Raw genomic sequence first — 13,069 nt, forward strand, 5'->3', positions numbered from 1 at the left:
GCCAAGGTTCCCCTCTTTCATTCCATATCTTACCATTCAACCATTCAAGGTTCCCCTTTCTCATTCCAGGTCTTATTATCTCATCCTCCAAGGTTCCCCTCTTCCATTCCACAAATATTAACTTTATCTTACCATTCCATCAACCAAATTTCCCCTCTTTCATTCCATGTCTTACCATCCCATCATCCAAGGTTCCCCTCTCTCATTCCAGGTCTTATCATTCCATCAGGCAAGGTTCCCTCTCTCATTCCATGTCTTATCATCCTATCATCCAAATTTCCCCTCTCTCATTCCATGTCTTACCATTCCATCCTCCAAATTTCCCCTCTCTCATTCCATGTCTTATCATCCTATCATCCATGGTTCCCCTCTCTCATTCCATCAACCAAGGATCCCCTCATCCATCCCACAAATATTAATTCTATCTTACCATCCCATCATCCAAGGTTCCCCTCTCTCATTCCATCATCCAAAAGCTTCCCCTCTTCCATTCCACAAATATCAATGTTATCTTACCATTCCATCAGCCAAGGACGACGAAAGACGACACGGGAGGGCAGCAGTGGCTCCGGCCTGGGCAGTGATATCGCTGTGGTTCTTCTGTCTGAAAATATTAGCTCCAGAAAGGATGTCTCCTCCTTGCCCGGCCACTCGATTGAAATGGGTCCCGTCGGGTCCTGTAAAGAAAAATATTCTGGGTCAGATTGGGTATAATAACACTTTTTTAAAATCTAGATTAAGTAATTTTTGGAAATCAAATCGCCTAAAATTCCGTATAAAAATCAGGCTATATATCAGTTTAGTGAGATCGGTGTTACTCTATGGACACGAGTCATGGTATGACAATGAAGCAATCTCCAATAGATTTATTAGATTTGAGAATAAAGCCCTCAGAAGGGTAATGGAAGTTATATGGCAGGGCAGGATTAGAAATGAAACTATAAGAGAGATTACTCGAGTGCCATATGTGGATGAGATCATGATGGGGGGTAGATGGAGATGGTTTGGGCATGCTCTTCGCACTCCCCAAGAGAGATTAGTTCACCAAACTTTTAACTGGGCTCCACAAGGCGCTAGACGAATTGGAAGACCCAGGCCTACATGGCTTAGGACTATAAAGTGCGACGTAGATGATGATGAATGGGGAAGTATTAAATTAAAAGCTCAAGTCAGAGATGACTGACGAAATCTGACCGAGGCCCTTTGCGTCAATAGGCATAGGAGGAGATGATGATGATAAGTAAATAAAATATATATATATATATATATATATATATATATATATATATATATATATATATATATATATATATATATATATATATATATATATTGAATAATTTTTCTAGTTATATGGCATATCAGTGATGTCACTTCTAATGTTCTCTAAAGGCTGGTTTAGACGGTCGAACAGTTCGTCGAACGCGGTTCGATAGACAAGTCTTTGAAGTAATGTTCGAACGTATGAACAGGGTATTTGGTAGTCGAACACGTTCGTCGAACGGTTCGAAGAAAGTCTGTTTTAGACTGGTTTTTGTGGGCGGGGCTTCGTTCTCCAAAAACCTTATGCATTTGTGGCCGACTCCACCTCTTTGAACTGTTTAACAAGCAGGTTCGACAACCGGGTTCGACAAACTGTTCGACTGTGCAAACCCCGCTTAAGGCTCTTACCTAGCATCTAAGCCTCTCTTTACCAAACTTCATTTTCCATTATTTTCTCTAAAGTTATTTCTTGTTTATTTAGCCGTCATGTTAAAGGCTCGGGTACACTAGTTAAAAACTAGAGGGACACACAGTAGAGCGCAGACCTCCGCCAGAGTACCTTATTTCTCGACCTTGACCTTTGGCCCTAACATTTATTAATTGGCATGTATTTCAATACACTCAAATATGAACCAAGGTTGAAGTCTCTGGGAAAACGACGTCCAAACTTATTGCTTATTATGTGTATTGGACATTTTGCTTGACCGGGACCTTAACCTTCAAAAATTTAATCATTTCAAGCTTTCTACATAACAGTTACTTGTTTTGGGTTTAAATCCAACCCTCCACTGAAGTCGAGTGAACTACTTCTCTGGCGGGTCCATATTAATCATCTAACGAAAAATTTTCATTATAACTTATACAATTCTTTGATTGTAGCATCTTCCAAATCATATGATCTTGTGAAAAGTAATGTCTTTAGTTTCTTCTTGAATTCAATTGCTCCCTTTAGGTCCTTCATTTCAGTTGGCAGTTTATTATAATGTCTAGGCGCACAGTAGCTGAAAGCCCTTTCACCAAATTTACTATTTGTTCTTGGTTCAGATAGCCTATGTTTGTCACTCATGTGTCTTATGTTAACATTTGTTTCTAGTTCTAGTTTGTTCAGGCATTCTTTTAGATATTTTGGTTCATTTTGGTTCAGTATCTTAAAAGTTAGTAAGAGTAGCTAGTATTCAATTCTCGCCTTTACCGGCAGCCAGTGTAATTCAATTAGTGCAGAGGTAACTCTTTCTCTATTGTGTAGTCCTTTTATTAATCTAGCGGCTCTGTTTTGTACTCTCTGAATTTTCTTCAACTGATAATTTGGTAAGCCATAGAACAGTGAGTTGCAGTAATCAATTCTTGAAAATATGTCGTGATTAATGAGTATGGCCATAGATTTTTTATCTAAGTATTTACTAATAAATGCTATGTTCCTAATATGATAGTTACAATTTCTTACCATATTATTTATATGTTCATTCATTGTCAGTCTATCATCCATGATTACTCCAAGATTTCTGACAGATTCCTTTAGGTCAATGATCGATTGACCTATTTCAATTCTTTGGAAGCATTCGATTCTTTTTATATCTTTTTCATTTCCAAAAATAATACATTCACTTTTATCTTTATTGAGCTTGAGCTTTTTTGTTAACATCCAAGACTTAATGTCATTCATTATTTCATGTATCTTTCTTTTAGCTTCATCAACTGATTCTATTGGGAAATAGAATTGTGTTTCATCAGCGTATATTTTAAACTTAACTCTGTGAGTTTCAAGTATATTTGCCAGTTCAATCGTGTAAATTTCAAACAGGAGAGGACCTAGTACACTGCCTTGAGGCACCCCTTTTGTTAGTTTTCTTGTCTCAGATTCAACATTTGATATTACTACTTTAACTTTGCGGTTTTCAAGATAACTCACAAACCAGTCATATGCTCGTTCTACGATGCCCACAGCTTTAAGGTCTTCCATCAGATATGTATGTTCTGCAGTATCAAATGCTGCACTTAGATCAAGCATCACAAGAATGCAACACTTGCCATTTGTTATAATTTCTGTTATGTCATTTTTAATCGGTAACACTGCTGTTTCTGTGGAGTAATTTTCTCTGTATGCAGATTGATCATCAGGTATGGCATTAAATTTTTTCAGATATTTCCAGGTTTGTTCGTGTACAGCAGTTTCAATAATTTTCGAAAAATATGACAGATTTGATATTGGCCTATATGAACTTAAATTGTCTGCATCACCTTTTCCTTTATACACAGGCTTGATACATGCAACTTTTTCACAATCAGGGAAAACTGCCTGTGTTAGACTCATATTTACCATGTTTCGGTAGGTCTCTTGTAGTCTGGTGAAATTTTCTGCATCTTTTACATCGTTAATTGGAAAGGGGTCATTTCCGCAGTAGGTTTTTTTTTACTTTCTTTATTATTCTCATATAATCACTCTGACTTAACTCTTTGAATACCCTTAGCTTATTTACGCCTGTCGCTGATGTATTCATTCCTCTACGATTAAAATTGCGGTCAGGTAGCTGTTCACAAACAAACACACAAACAGTCGGTAAAATGACATTGACCTCCCAAAATTTAATAATTTCCAGCTTTTAACATAAGTTAATCCCTGAAAGTTCCATTACTCTACGATTAAAATTGTTACCAGGAGGCTGTTCACAAAACAAACACACACACAAACGAACACACAAACAGGGGGTAAAACATAACCTCCTTCCAACTGCGTTAGCGGAAGCAATAAAACGAATGAGTTGTAAAAAAAAGCAAAAAAGAAAGATAAGCAAACTGAATAACGAACACTGTGAACCAACATCATCGCAAACAAGGAGAAAATGCGAAATGAATCGGACCGACACAGAGAGAACCCGGTGAAACAGTAAGAATTTATAGCCAGTTCACAATCTGGCCGAGTCCAGAGGCAAACAAAGATAAAAGGAATTGACTGACGGGAACACGAAGCTGTGGGACGGTCGACTGTGTACCAACCGTGGGTCACACCATCGTACATAGTTCATTTTGTGTATATATAATGCTTGTATCTTCACTCTTCCCTCGCACTAAAATGAACCAGATTAAACATGTCTGCTTTTCTCATCTGTAACAGGGTCTGTTTTTTAAACATAAAATTTCTTGTTGCTTTGAACTTTTGTATATAAAGGAGTGTGTTCTATAATGAATTTACTCAGTTGCTTTCAACCTTCTCTCGGCCCGTCACATTGGTTACTCCGGGGTCACCAATGTGACAGGCCGAGAGAAAGGTTGTTTCCTCTTGGCTCCGAAATACAGAGACAATGTTCGAAAATGTATATATATATATATATATATATATATATATATATATATATATATATATATATATATATATATATATATATATATATATATATATATACTGTATATATATACTACTTTGCAATGAACGTAATTACACATTATTTACAGGCTTGTTTGTAAATGACGTATGTGTATACGGAATATATGTATTATTATCATTATTACTTCCTAAGCTAAAATACTACCCTATTTGGAAAAGTAGGATGTTATAAGCCCAGGGGCTCCAAAATAAAGAGACAATGTTGGAAAACATTATAGAATGTATATATATTACTTTGCAATGAACGTAATTACATGTATATATACATGCATGTTTGTATAGAAAATGTTGAAAGACAGGAGAAAATATGTATATTACTTTGCAATGAACGTAATGACACATTGCATAAATGCAATATATGTATAAGTACTCTTGGCTCCTAAATACAGAGACAATGTTCGTAAACAGTAGAAAATGCATGTATGTATGTAAGTATATATATTCTTCTTCTTCCCAGCTGGTTCCCATTTTTATATGGGGTCGCCGTTGCGGATGAGCCGTTTCCATCTTTTTCTATTCTGCGCTTCTGCCTCATCAATCCCCTTCTCCTGCAAGTCTCCCCTCACACAGTCCCTCCATCTCTTTCTTGGTCTCCCTCTTCTTCTTCTTCCTTGAGCCTCCATCTCCATACTATGTCTCCCAACGTGGTCCTCATCTCTCCTCATCAGGTGTGCATACAATCTCAGCCTCCTTTCCTGCACTTTCTTTGATATTTCCACCACCTTTGTCGATCCCCTTATGTAGTCATTTTTTATCCGATCCTCTCTTGTCACCCCAGACATTCACCTAAGCATTCTCATTTCTGCCACATCCATCTTCTTCTCCTCTGTCTTCCTCATGCTTGCTGTTTCCGTTCCATACAGCATTGCTGTTCTTACCACTGTCTTAGGAAATTTTCCTTCTAACCTCAGAGGTATTCTTTTATCACAAAGAACTTCTGAGGATGCTCTCCAGTTGTTCCAGCCTGCCTGTACCCGATGTTTGACTTCATCTTCCATACCTCCTCCAGCGTTAACAAAGGATCCCAGATACTTAAACTTATCAACTCTCTTTATCTGTTCTCCCCTAAGATGAATATGTATATATTTTATATATACATATATATATACATTTATATATATATATATATATATATATATATATATATATATATATATGTGTGTGTGTGTGTGTGTGTGTGTGTGTGTGTGTATATATATACATTACTTTACAATGAACGTAATTACACATTATATAATATATATATATATATATATATATATATATATATATATATATATATATATATATATATATATATATATGTGTGTGTGTGTGTGTGTGTGTGTATATTATGTATATATATATATATATATATATATATATATATATATATATATACAGTATATTTATATATATATATATATACATATATACATATATATATATATATATATATATATATATATATATATATAAATTTATATATATATATACATTACTTTATAATAAACGTAATTACACATATACATACATGCATGTATGTATATAATGTATATCTATACAGAGTACATGTATAAGTATTCTTGTCTCCAAAATACAGAGAAAATGTTGGAAGACAGGAGAAAAAATATATATTACTTTGCAATGAGTGTTATTATACATATACATACTTGCATGTATATAATGTATATGTATACAGAATGTGCATATGTATACATAGATATAGTGTATATATATATACAGTATATATATGTGTGTGTGCATATATATATATATATATATATATATATATATATATATATATATATATATATATATATATTTATGCCCCCTGTGGCCGCGGGGGCATAAAACAATTAGAATAGCGCCAACGTTATCCCTGCGTGTCGTAAGAGGCGACTAAAAGGGACGGGACGAGGGGGCTGGGAACCCCCTCTCCTGAATTGAAATTCCTGTGAGACATCATCAAAGAGATGGAGCTGGGGGGAGAGTGACTGCTCCCCGCACTCTAGTTTTGGGGTGTTTGAATGTGCGTGGATGTAGTACGATAGAGAGTAAAATATGTGAGATTGGAAGTATGTTTAGAAGTAGAAGGATGGATGTATTGGCCTTGTCTGAGACAAAGATGAAAGGAAAGGGTGAAGTGATGTTTGGTGAAATGTCTGGTAGAGTGTCTGGGATTGAAAGGGGAAGAGCGAGAGAGGGTGTGGCTTTATTGCTGAGTGAATGGATGACAGGTAAAGTAGTGGAATGGAAGGAGATATCATCTAGGTTAATGTGGGTAAGGGTTAGGTTGGGTAGGGAATGTTGGGCGTTTGTCAGTGCGTATGGGCCAGGTAGTGAGAAAAGTGAAGGAGAGCGGAATGAGTTCTGGAATGAATTAACTAGGTGTGTAGAAGGACTGGGTAGAAGGAATTATGTAGTTGTTATGGGTGACTTAAATGCTAGAGTGGGCGCTGGAGAGGTAGAAGGTGTCATTGGAAAGTATGGCGTACCAGGTGAAAATGAGAGTGGTGAGAGACTGGTAGATATGTGTGTTGAACAAGAGATGGTAATAAGTGCTAGCTTTTTTAAAAAGAAAGATAAGAATAAGTATACATGGGTAAGAGTGGCAAATGGAAGAGTAGTAGAAAGGGCATTAATGGATTATGTGTTGATAACGAAAAGGATGTTTGGAAGATTGAAAGACGTGCACGTGTTTAGGGGTATGGCTAACGGTATGTCTGATCATTTTTTGGTGGAAGGAAAATTAGTTGTAGCAAAAGAGTGGGGGAATAGAGTAGGTGGATGTAAAAGGGAGCTAGTGAGGGTTGAAGAGCTAATAAAACCGGGGGTAAAAAGTGAATATCAGGAAAGGTTGAAAATGGCATATGACGAGGTGAGAGTAAGAGAAACTGGTAATTTAGAGGAGGAGTGGAAGTTAGCAAAAGAAAATTTTGTTGGGATTGCAAGTGATGTATGTGGCAGGAAGGTCGTAGGAGGCAGCATGAGGAAGGGCAGTGAATGGTGGAATGAAGGAGTGAAGGTAAAAGTGGAAGAGAAAAAGAGGGCTTTTGAAGAATGGCTGCAGAGTAATAGTATAGAGAAGTATGTAAAATATAGAGAGAAAAAGGTGGAAGTAAAGCGCAAGGTACGTGAGGCAAGGAGGGCAGCTGACCTGAGGTGGGGTCAGGGACTGGGTCAGTCATATGAAGAGAATAAGAAGAAGTTTTGGAAAGAAGTGAAGAGAGTAAGGAAGGCCGGCGCAAGAATTGAAGAGACAGTGAAAGATGGAAATGGAAGGTTGTTAAAAGGAGAGGAGGCAAGGAAAAGGTGGGCGGAATATTTTGAAAGTTTGCTGAATGTTGAGGATGATAGGGAGGCAGATATAATTGCTGTTCCAGGTGTTGAGGTGCCAGTGATGGGAGATGAGAATGAGAGAGAGATTACAATAGAGGAAGTGAGGAGAGCACTAGATGAAACGAGAGTAGGAAAAGCATCTGGTATGGATGGTGTGAAAGCTGAGATGTTGAAGGAAGGGGGTGTGACTGTACTTGAATGGTTGGTGAGATTGTTTAATGTGTGTTTTGTGTTGTCAATGGTACCAGTAGATTGGGTCTGTGCATGTATTGTACCACTATATAAGGGTAAGGGAGATGTGCATGAGTGTTGTAATTCAAGAGGTATTAGTTTGTTGAGTGTAGTTGGAAAAGTGTATGGTAGAGTACTGATTAATAGGATTAAGGATAAAACAGAAAATGCAATCTTGGAAGTACAGGGTGGTTTTAGAAGAGGTAGGGGTTGTATGAATCAGATTTTTACAGTTAGGCAGATATGCGAGAAATATTTAGCAAAAGGTAAGGAGGTGTATGTTGCGTTTATGGATCTGGAGAAAGCATATGATAGAGTTGATAGGGAAGCAATGTGGAATGTGATGAGGTTATATGGAGTTGGTGGAAGGTTGTTGCAAGCAGTGAAAAGTTTCTACAAAGGTAGTAAAGCATGTGTTAGAATAGGAAATGAAGTGAGCGATTGGTTTCCGGTGAGAGTGGGGCTGAGACAGGGATGTGTGATGTCGCCGTGGTTGTTTAACTTGTATGTTGATGGAGTGGTGAGAGAGGTGAATGCTCGAGTGCTTGGACGAGGATTAAAACTGGTAGGCGAGAATGATCATGAATGGGAGGTAAATCAGTTGTTGTTTGCGGATGATACGGTACTGGTAGCAGACACAGAAGAGAAGCTTGACCGACTAGTGACAGAATTTGGAAGGGTGTGTGAGAGAAGGAAGTTGAGAGTTAATGTGGGTAAGAGTAAGGTTATGAGATGTACGAGAAGTGAAGGTGGTGCAAGGTTGAATGTCATGTTGAATGGAGAGTTACTTGAGGAGGTGGATCAGTTTAAGTACTTGGGGTCTGTTGTTGCAGCAAATGGTGGAGTGGAAGCAGATGTACGTCAGAGAGTCAATGAAGGTTGCAAAGTGTTGGGGGCAGTTAAGGGAGTAGTAAAAAATAGAGGGTTGGGCATGAATGTAAAGAGAGTTCTATATGAGAAAGTGATTGTACCAACTGTGATGTATGGATCGGAGTTGTGGGGAATGAAAGTGATGGAGAGACAGAAATTGAATGTGTTTGAGATGAAGTGTCTAAGGAGTATGGCTGGTGTATCTCGAGTTGATAGGGTTAGGAACGAAGTGGTGAGGGAGAGAACGGGTGTAAGAAATGAGTTAGCGGCTAGAGTGGATACGAATGTGTTGAGGTGGTTTGGCCATGTTGAGAGAATGGAAAATGGCTGTCTGCTAAAGAAGGTGATGAATGCAAGAGTTGATGGGAGAAGTACAAGAGGAAGGCCAAGGTTTGGGTGGATGGATGGTGTGAAGAAAGCTCTGGGTGATAGGAGGATAGATGTGAGAGAGGCAAGAGAGCGTGCTAGAAATAGGAATGAATGGCGAGCGATTGTGACGCAGTTCCGGTAGGCCCTGCTGCTTCCTCCGGTGCCTTAGATGACCGCGGAGGTAGCAGCAGTAGGGGACTCAGCAGTATGAAGCTTCATCTGTGGTGGAAATGTGGGAGGTTGGGCTGTGGCACCCTAGCAGTACCAGCTGAACTCGGCTGAGTCCCTGGTTAGGCTGGAGGAACGTAGAGAGTAGAGGTCCCCTTTTTTGTTTTTGTTTCTTGTTGATGTCGGCTACCCCCCAAAATTGGGGGAAGTGCCTTTGGTATATGTATGTATGATGTATATATATATATATATATATATATATATATATATATATATATATATATATATATATATATATATATATATATACAGGGTGGTCCAAAAGGTATGTGGACAGTAAATCATATTTACTTTGAAGTAAAAGATACCGTTATAATTATTGACTGAATGTCCTTAAGCAACAATTAAAAGAACATCACGTACCTTTGGCCATCGAAGGCAACACTGAGAGAAGAATCAGGAAGAGTACTAAGCCTGAATTATCAGGCAAACAAGAGCTATTAGACATCCTATGATTCCTTGAGCAGCTGGGGTCCCTCCCAGAGACGGCTTTGTAAGCTAGTCTATCTTCTCTAGACGTCTTCTCCTCGTAGTCCTTTGATTTCATCAGAGGTCAGATTTTCAAACATTCTTCAGCCATGAGTCAGCTTTTGCCTCGCTCTTCTCCCGACTTGGCTTTATCAGACAAATGATGCACAACTGAACTATCAGATGTTTTCTAAAGATTTAATATATGTCATTTGTATACCCATCGTCCCAGGGAAGAGATTCGTGTATTTTCCTAAAAGAAATTGTAAGTATATATAATATATAGATATATACTTATATCTATTCTGGCTCAGAAACTATTCATTATTCTTGAATAGAGAGCTCAAATACACAGATGTCTACTTTTTATTCAGACTTGCAAGTAAAGGTCGTGGGTTTATTCTTACGAAGAAGCTATCTGCAAAAAATAAGAAAATACACTGTTAAGATGAATTACAATGATACGCGAATCTTTTCATTGATGAAAAACGAATAACTCGGTGTAAAGGCTACCTCTCTCTTGTCTGGGATACGCTTCTTTAATCATTTAATCATTTGCTATAATACTTAAAATTCAGAGAATAATAAAACTCAGCCATCCATCTATGACAACATATACACACAAATACACAAACACACACACACATATATAGATATAGAATATATATATATATATATATATATATATATATATATATATATATATATATATATATACATACATATATATATGTACAAATATATATGTATATATATATATATATATATATATATATATATATATATATATATATATATATATATGTGTGTGTGTGTATACAGTATGCATATATAAGTGTGTGTATAAATGTATATATGAAAACACAACCATAAATCAACATTTCAAACTATCTTTAAAGTTCTCAAATAGCTTCGAAGTCCAAAAATAACGAAAAAACTCCTTTAAAAAACCTCTAGGCAAGAACATCATCTTACCTTTTTAAACAAAACTTTTAGATGCAAACAAAATCGGGACAGGACAAAGAAAAGCGGGAAAGAGACATCGCGAAAGATGATCACTGGATGGAATAATGAAGTGAAAAGAGAGAGAGAGAGAGAGAGAGAGAGAGAGAGAGAGAGAGAGAGAGAGAGAGAGAGAGAGAGAGAGAGAGAAGAATTTTTTTTTTGGTTTTGAAATTTTTTGTTTTGTTTTGCAGCTTGGAGGCATTACGGGAGGATAGGATTCGATTGCATGACACCGAGACGTTATCATCCAAAAGGAAAAATGATAAAAGCGAAGGTTATAGATATAGATCAAGAGAGTTTTGCTTTTGAAATAATTAGGTGAAATGTAAATATTTCAGACACACGACTAAGGCAAAATTTATTAATAATTATAAAAATAAGGAAGACATAATCCTTATTTAAAAGATAACGTAAATATTTATGTGCATAGATATAACATTTATTTAAGAAATAAGATAGAGGTTTATAAGGTGTGTGAATATAACCCTTATTTAAGAAATAACAATAACCCTTATTTAAGAAATAATGTAGAGGTTTATAAGGTGTGTAATATAATACTTATTTAAAAAATAACGTAGAAGTTTATGAGTGCAGATATAACCCTTATTTAAGAAATAACGTAGAGGTTTATAAGGTGGGTAGATATAACCCTTAGTTAAGAAATAACAATAACCCTTATTTAAGAAATAAGATAGAGGTTTATAAGGTGTGTAGATATAACCCTTATTTAAGAAATAACAATAACCCTTATTTAAGAAATAATGTAGAGGTTTATAAGGTGTGTAATATAATACTTATTTAAGAAATAACGTAGAAGTTTATGAGTGCAGATATAACCCTTATTTAAGAAATAACGTAGAGGTTTATAAGGTGTGTAGATATAACCCTTATTTAAGAAATACTGTAGAGGTTTATAAGGTGTGTGAATATAACCCTTATTTAAGAAATAACGATAACCCTTATTTAAGAAATAACAATAACCCTTATTTAAGAAATAACGTAGAGGTTTATAATGTAATTTGGAAAAAGAGAAAATATATCTTGCAAATCGTTGGTCAAAATTAATGGATGTAAGCATAATACTGTGAATATCAGTTATAAAAATATCTGAACATTGCTATAGAAAGAATTTGCCGCGATGTACTTATTAATATTATTATTATTATTATTATTATTATTATTATTATTATTATTACTTGCTAAGCTACAACCCTACATGGAAAAGTAGGATGTTATAAGCCCAAGTTATCCAACATGGAATATGGCCGAGTGAAGAAAGGAAATAGGGAAATAAATAAACTACATAGACTATAATAAAAGTAATGAATAATAATATAAAATATCTTAAAATACTTAAAAAAAAAAAGAGAGAGAGAGAGAGAGAGAGAGAGAGAGAGAGAGAGAGAGAGAGAGAGAGAGAGAGAGAGAGAGAGAGAGAGAGAGAGAATATTAATAGGAGAAGCCTGCTTTATGTATAAAAATCATGACTAAGCTTGAAATATATATATTAAAACATCCTTTACTATTAAAGAATAAACACTTGTGGCAATCCCCGCAGGGTTTAAACCTTAATGAAGAGCAAAATATGATTAATGTTCCCAGGAGACAGATTTATTGTAGACAAAACAAACAAAGGAATTGAGCATTAGTTCCCGCTTGGGTACAAACAATGTCAACATGTTGGACCATCTTGCATTCAAAGACATTATTATTATTACTCTTATTACTATTATTGTTGTTATTGTTATTATTATTATCATCATCATCATCATTATTATTATTATTCATATTATTATCATTATTATTACTTGCTAAGGTACAACTCTAGTCGGAAAAGCAGGATACTCTAAGCCCAAGGGCTCTGACAGGGGAAAATAGTCCAGCGAGGAAAGGAAATGAGGAAATAATAAAACATTTTAAGAACAGTAACGT

At 36.0% G+C, this 13,069-nt stretch overlaps 1 protein-coding gene across 1 annotated transcript in view; it reads right to left on the reverse strand.

Moving 5' to 3' along the window:
* LOC137632485 (uncharacterized) overlaps positions 1-13,069 on the reverse strand; it is a 55,317-nt gene that overhangs the window by 36,455 nt on the left and 5,793 nt on the right. Inside the window, exons 3-4 of the mRNA XM_068364441.1 lie at positions 10,028-10,550; positions 517-677 (exon numbers count right to left, since the gene is read on the reverse strand). Coding sequence (XP_068220542.1) covers positions 517-677; positions 10,028-10,211 — 345 coding nt within the window. The 5' untranslated portion in view covers positions 10,212-10,550. The remainder of the gene's footprint in view (positions 1-516; positions 678-10,027; positions 10,551-13,069) is intronic.

Source organism: Palaemon carinicauda, chromosome 3, assembly GCF_036898095.1.
Source record: "Palaemon carinicauda isolate YSFRI2023 chromosome 3, ASM3689809v2, whole genome shotgun sequence".
Classification (NCBI taxonomy): domain Eukaryota; kingdom Metazoa; phylum Arthropoda; class Malacostraca; order Decapoda; family Palaemonidae; genus Palaemon; species Palaemon carinicauda.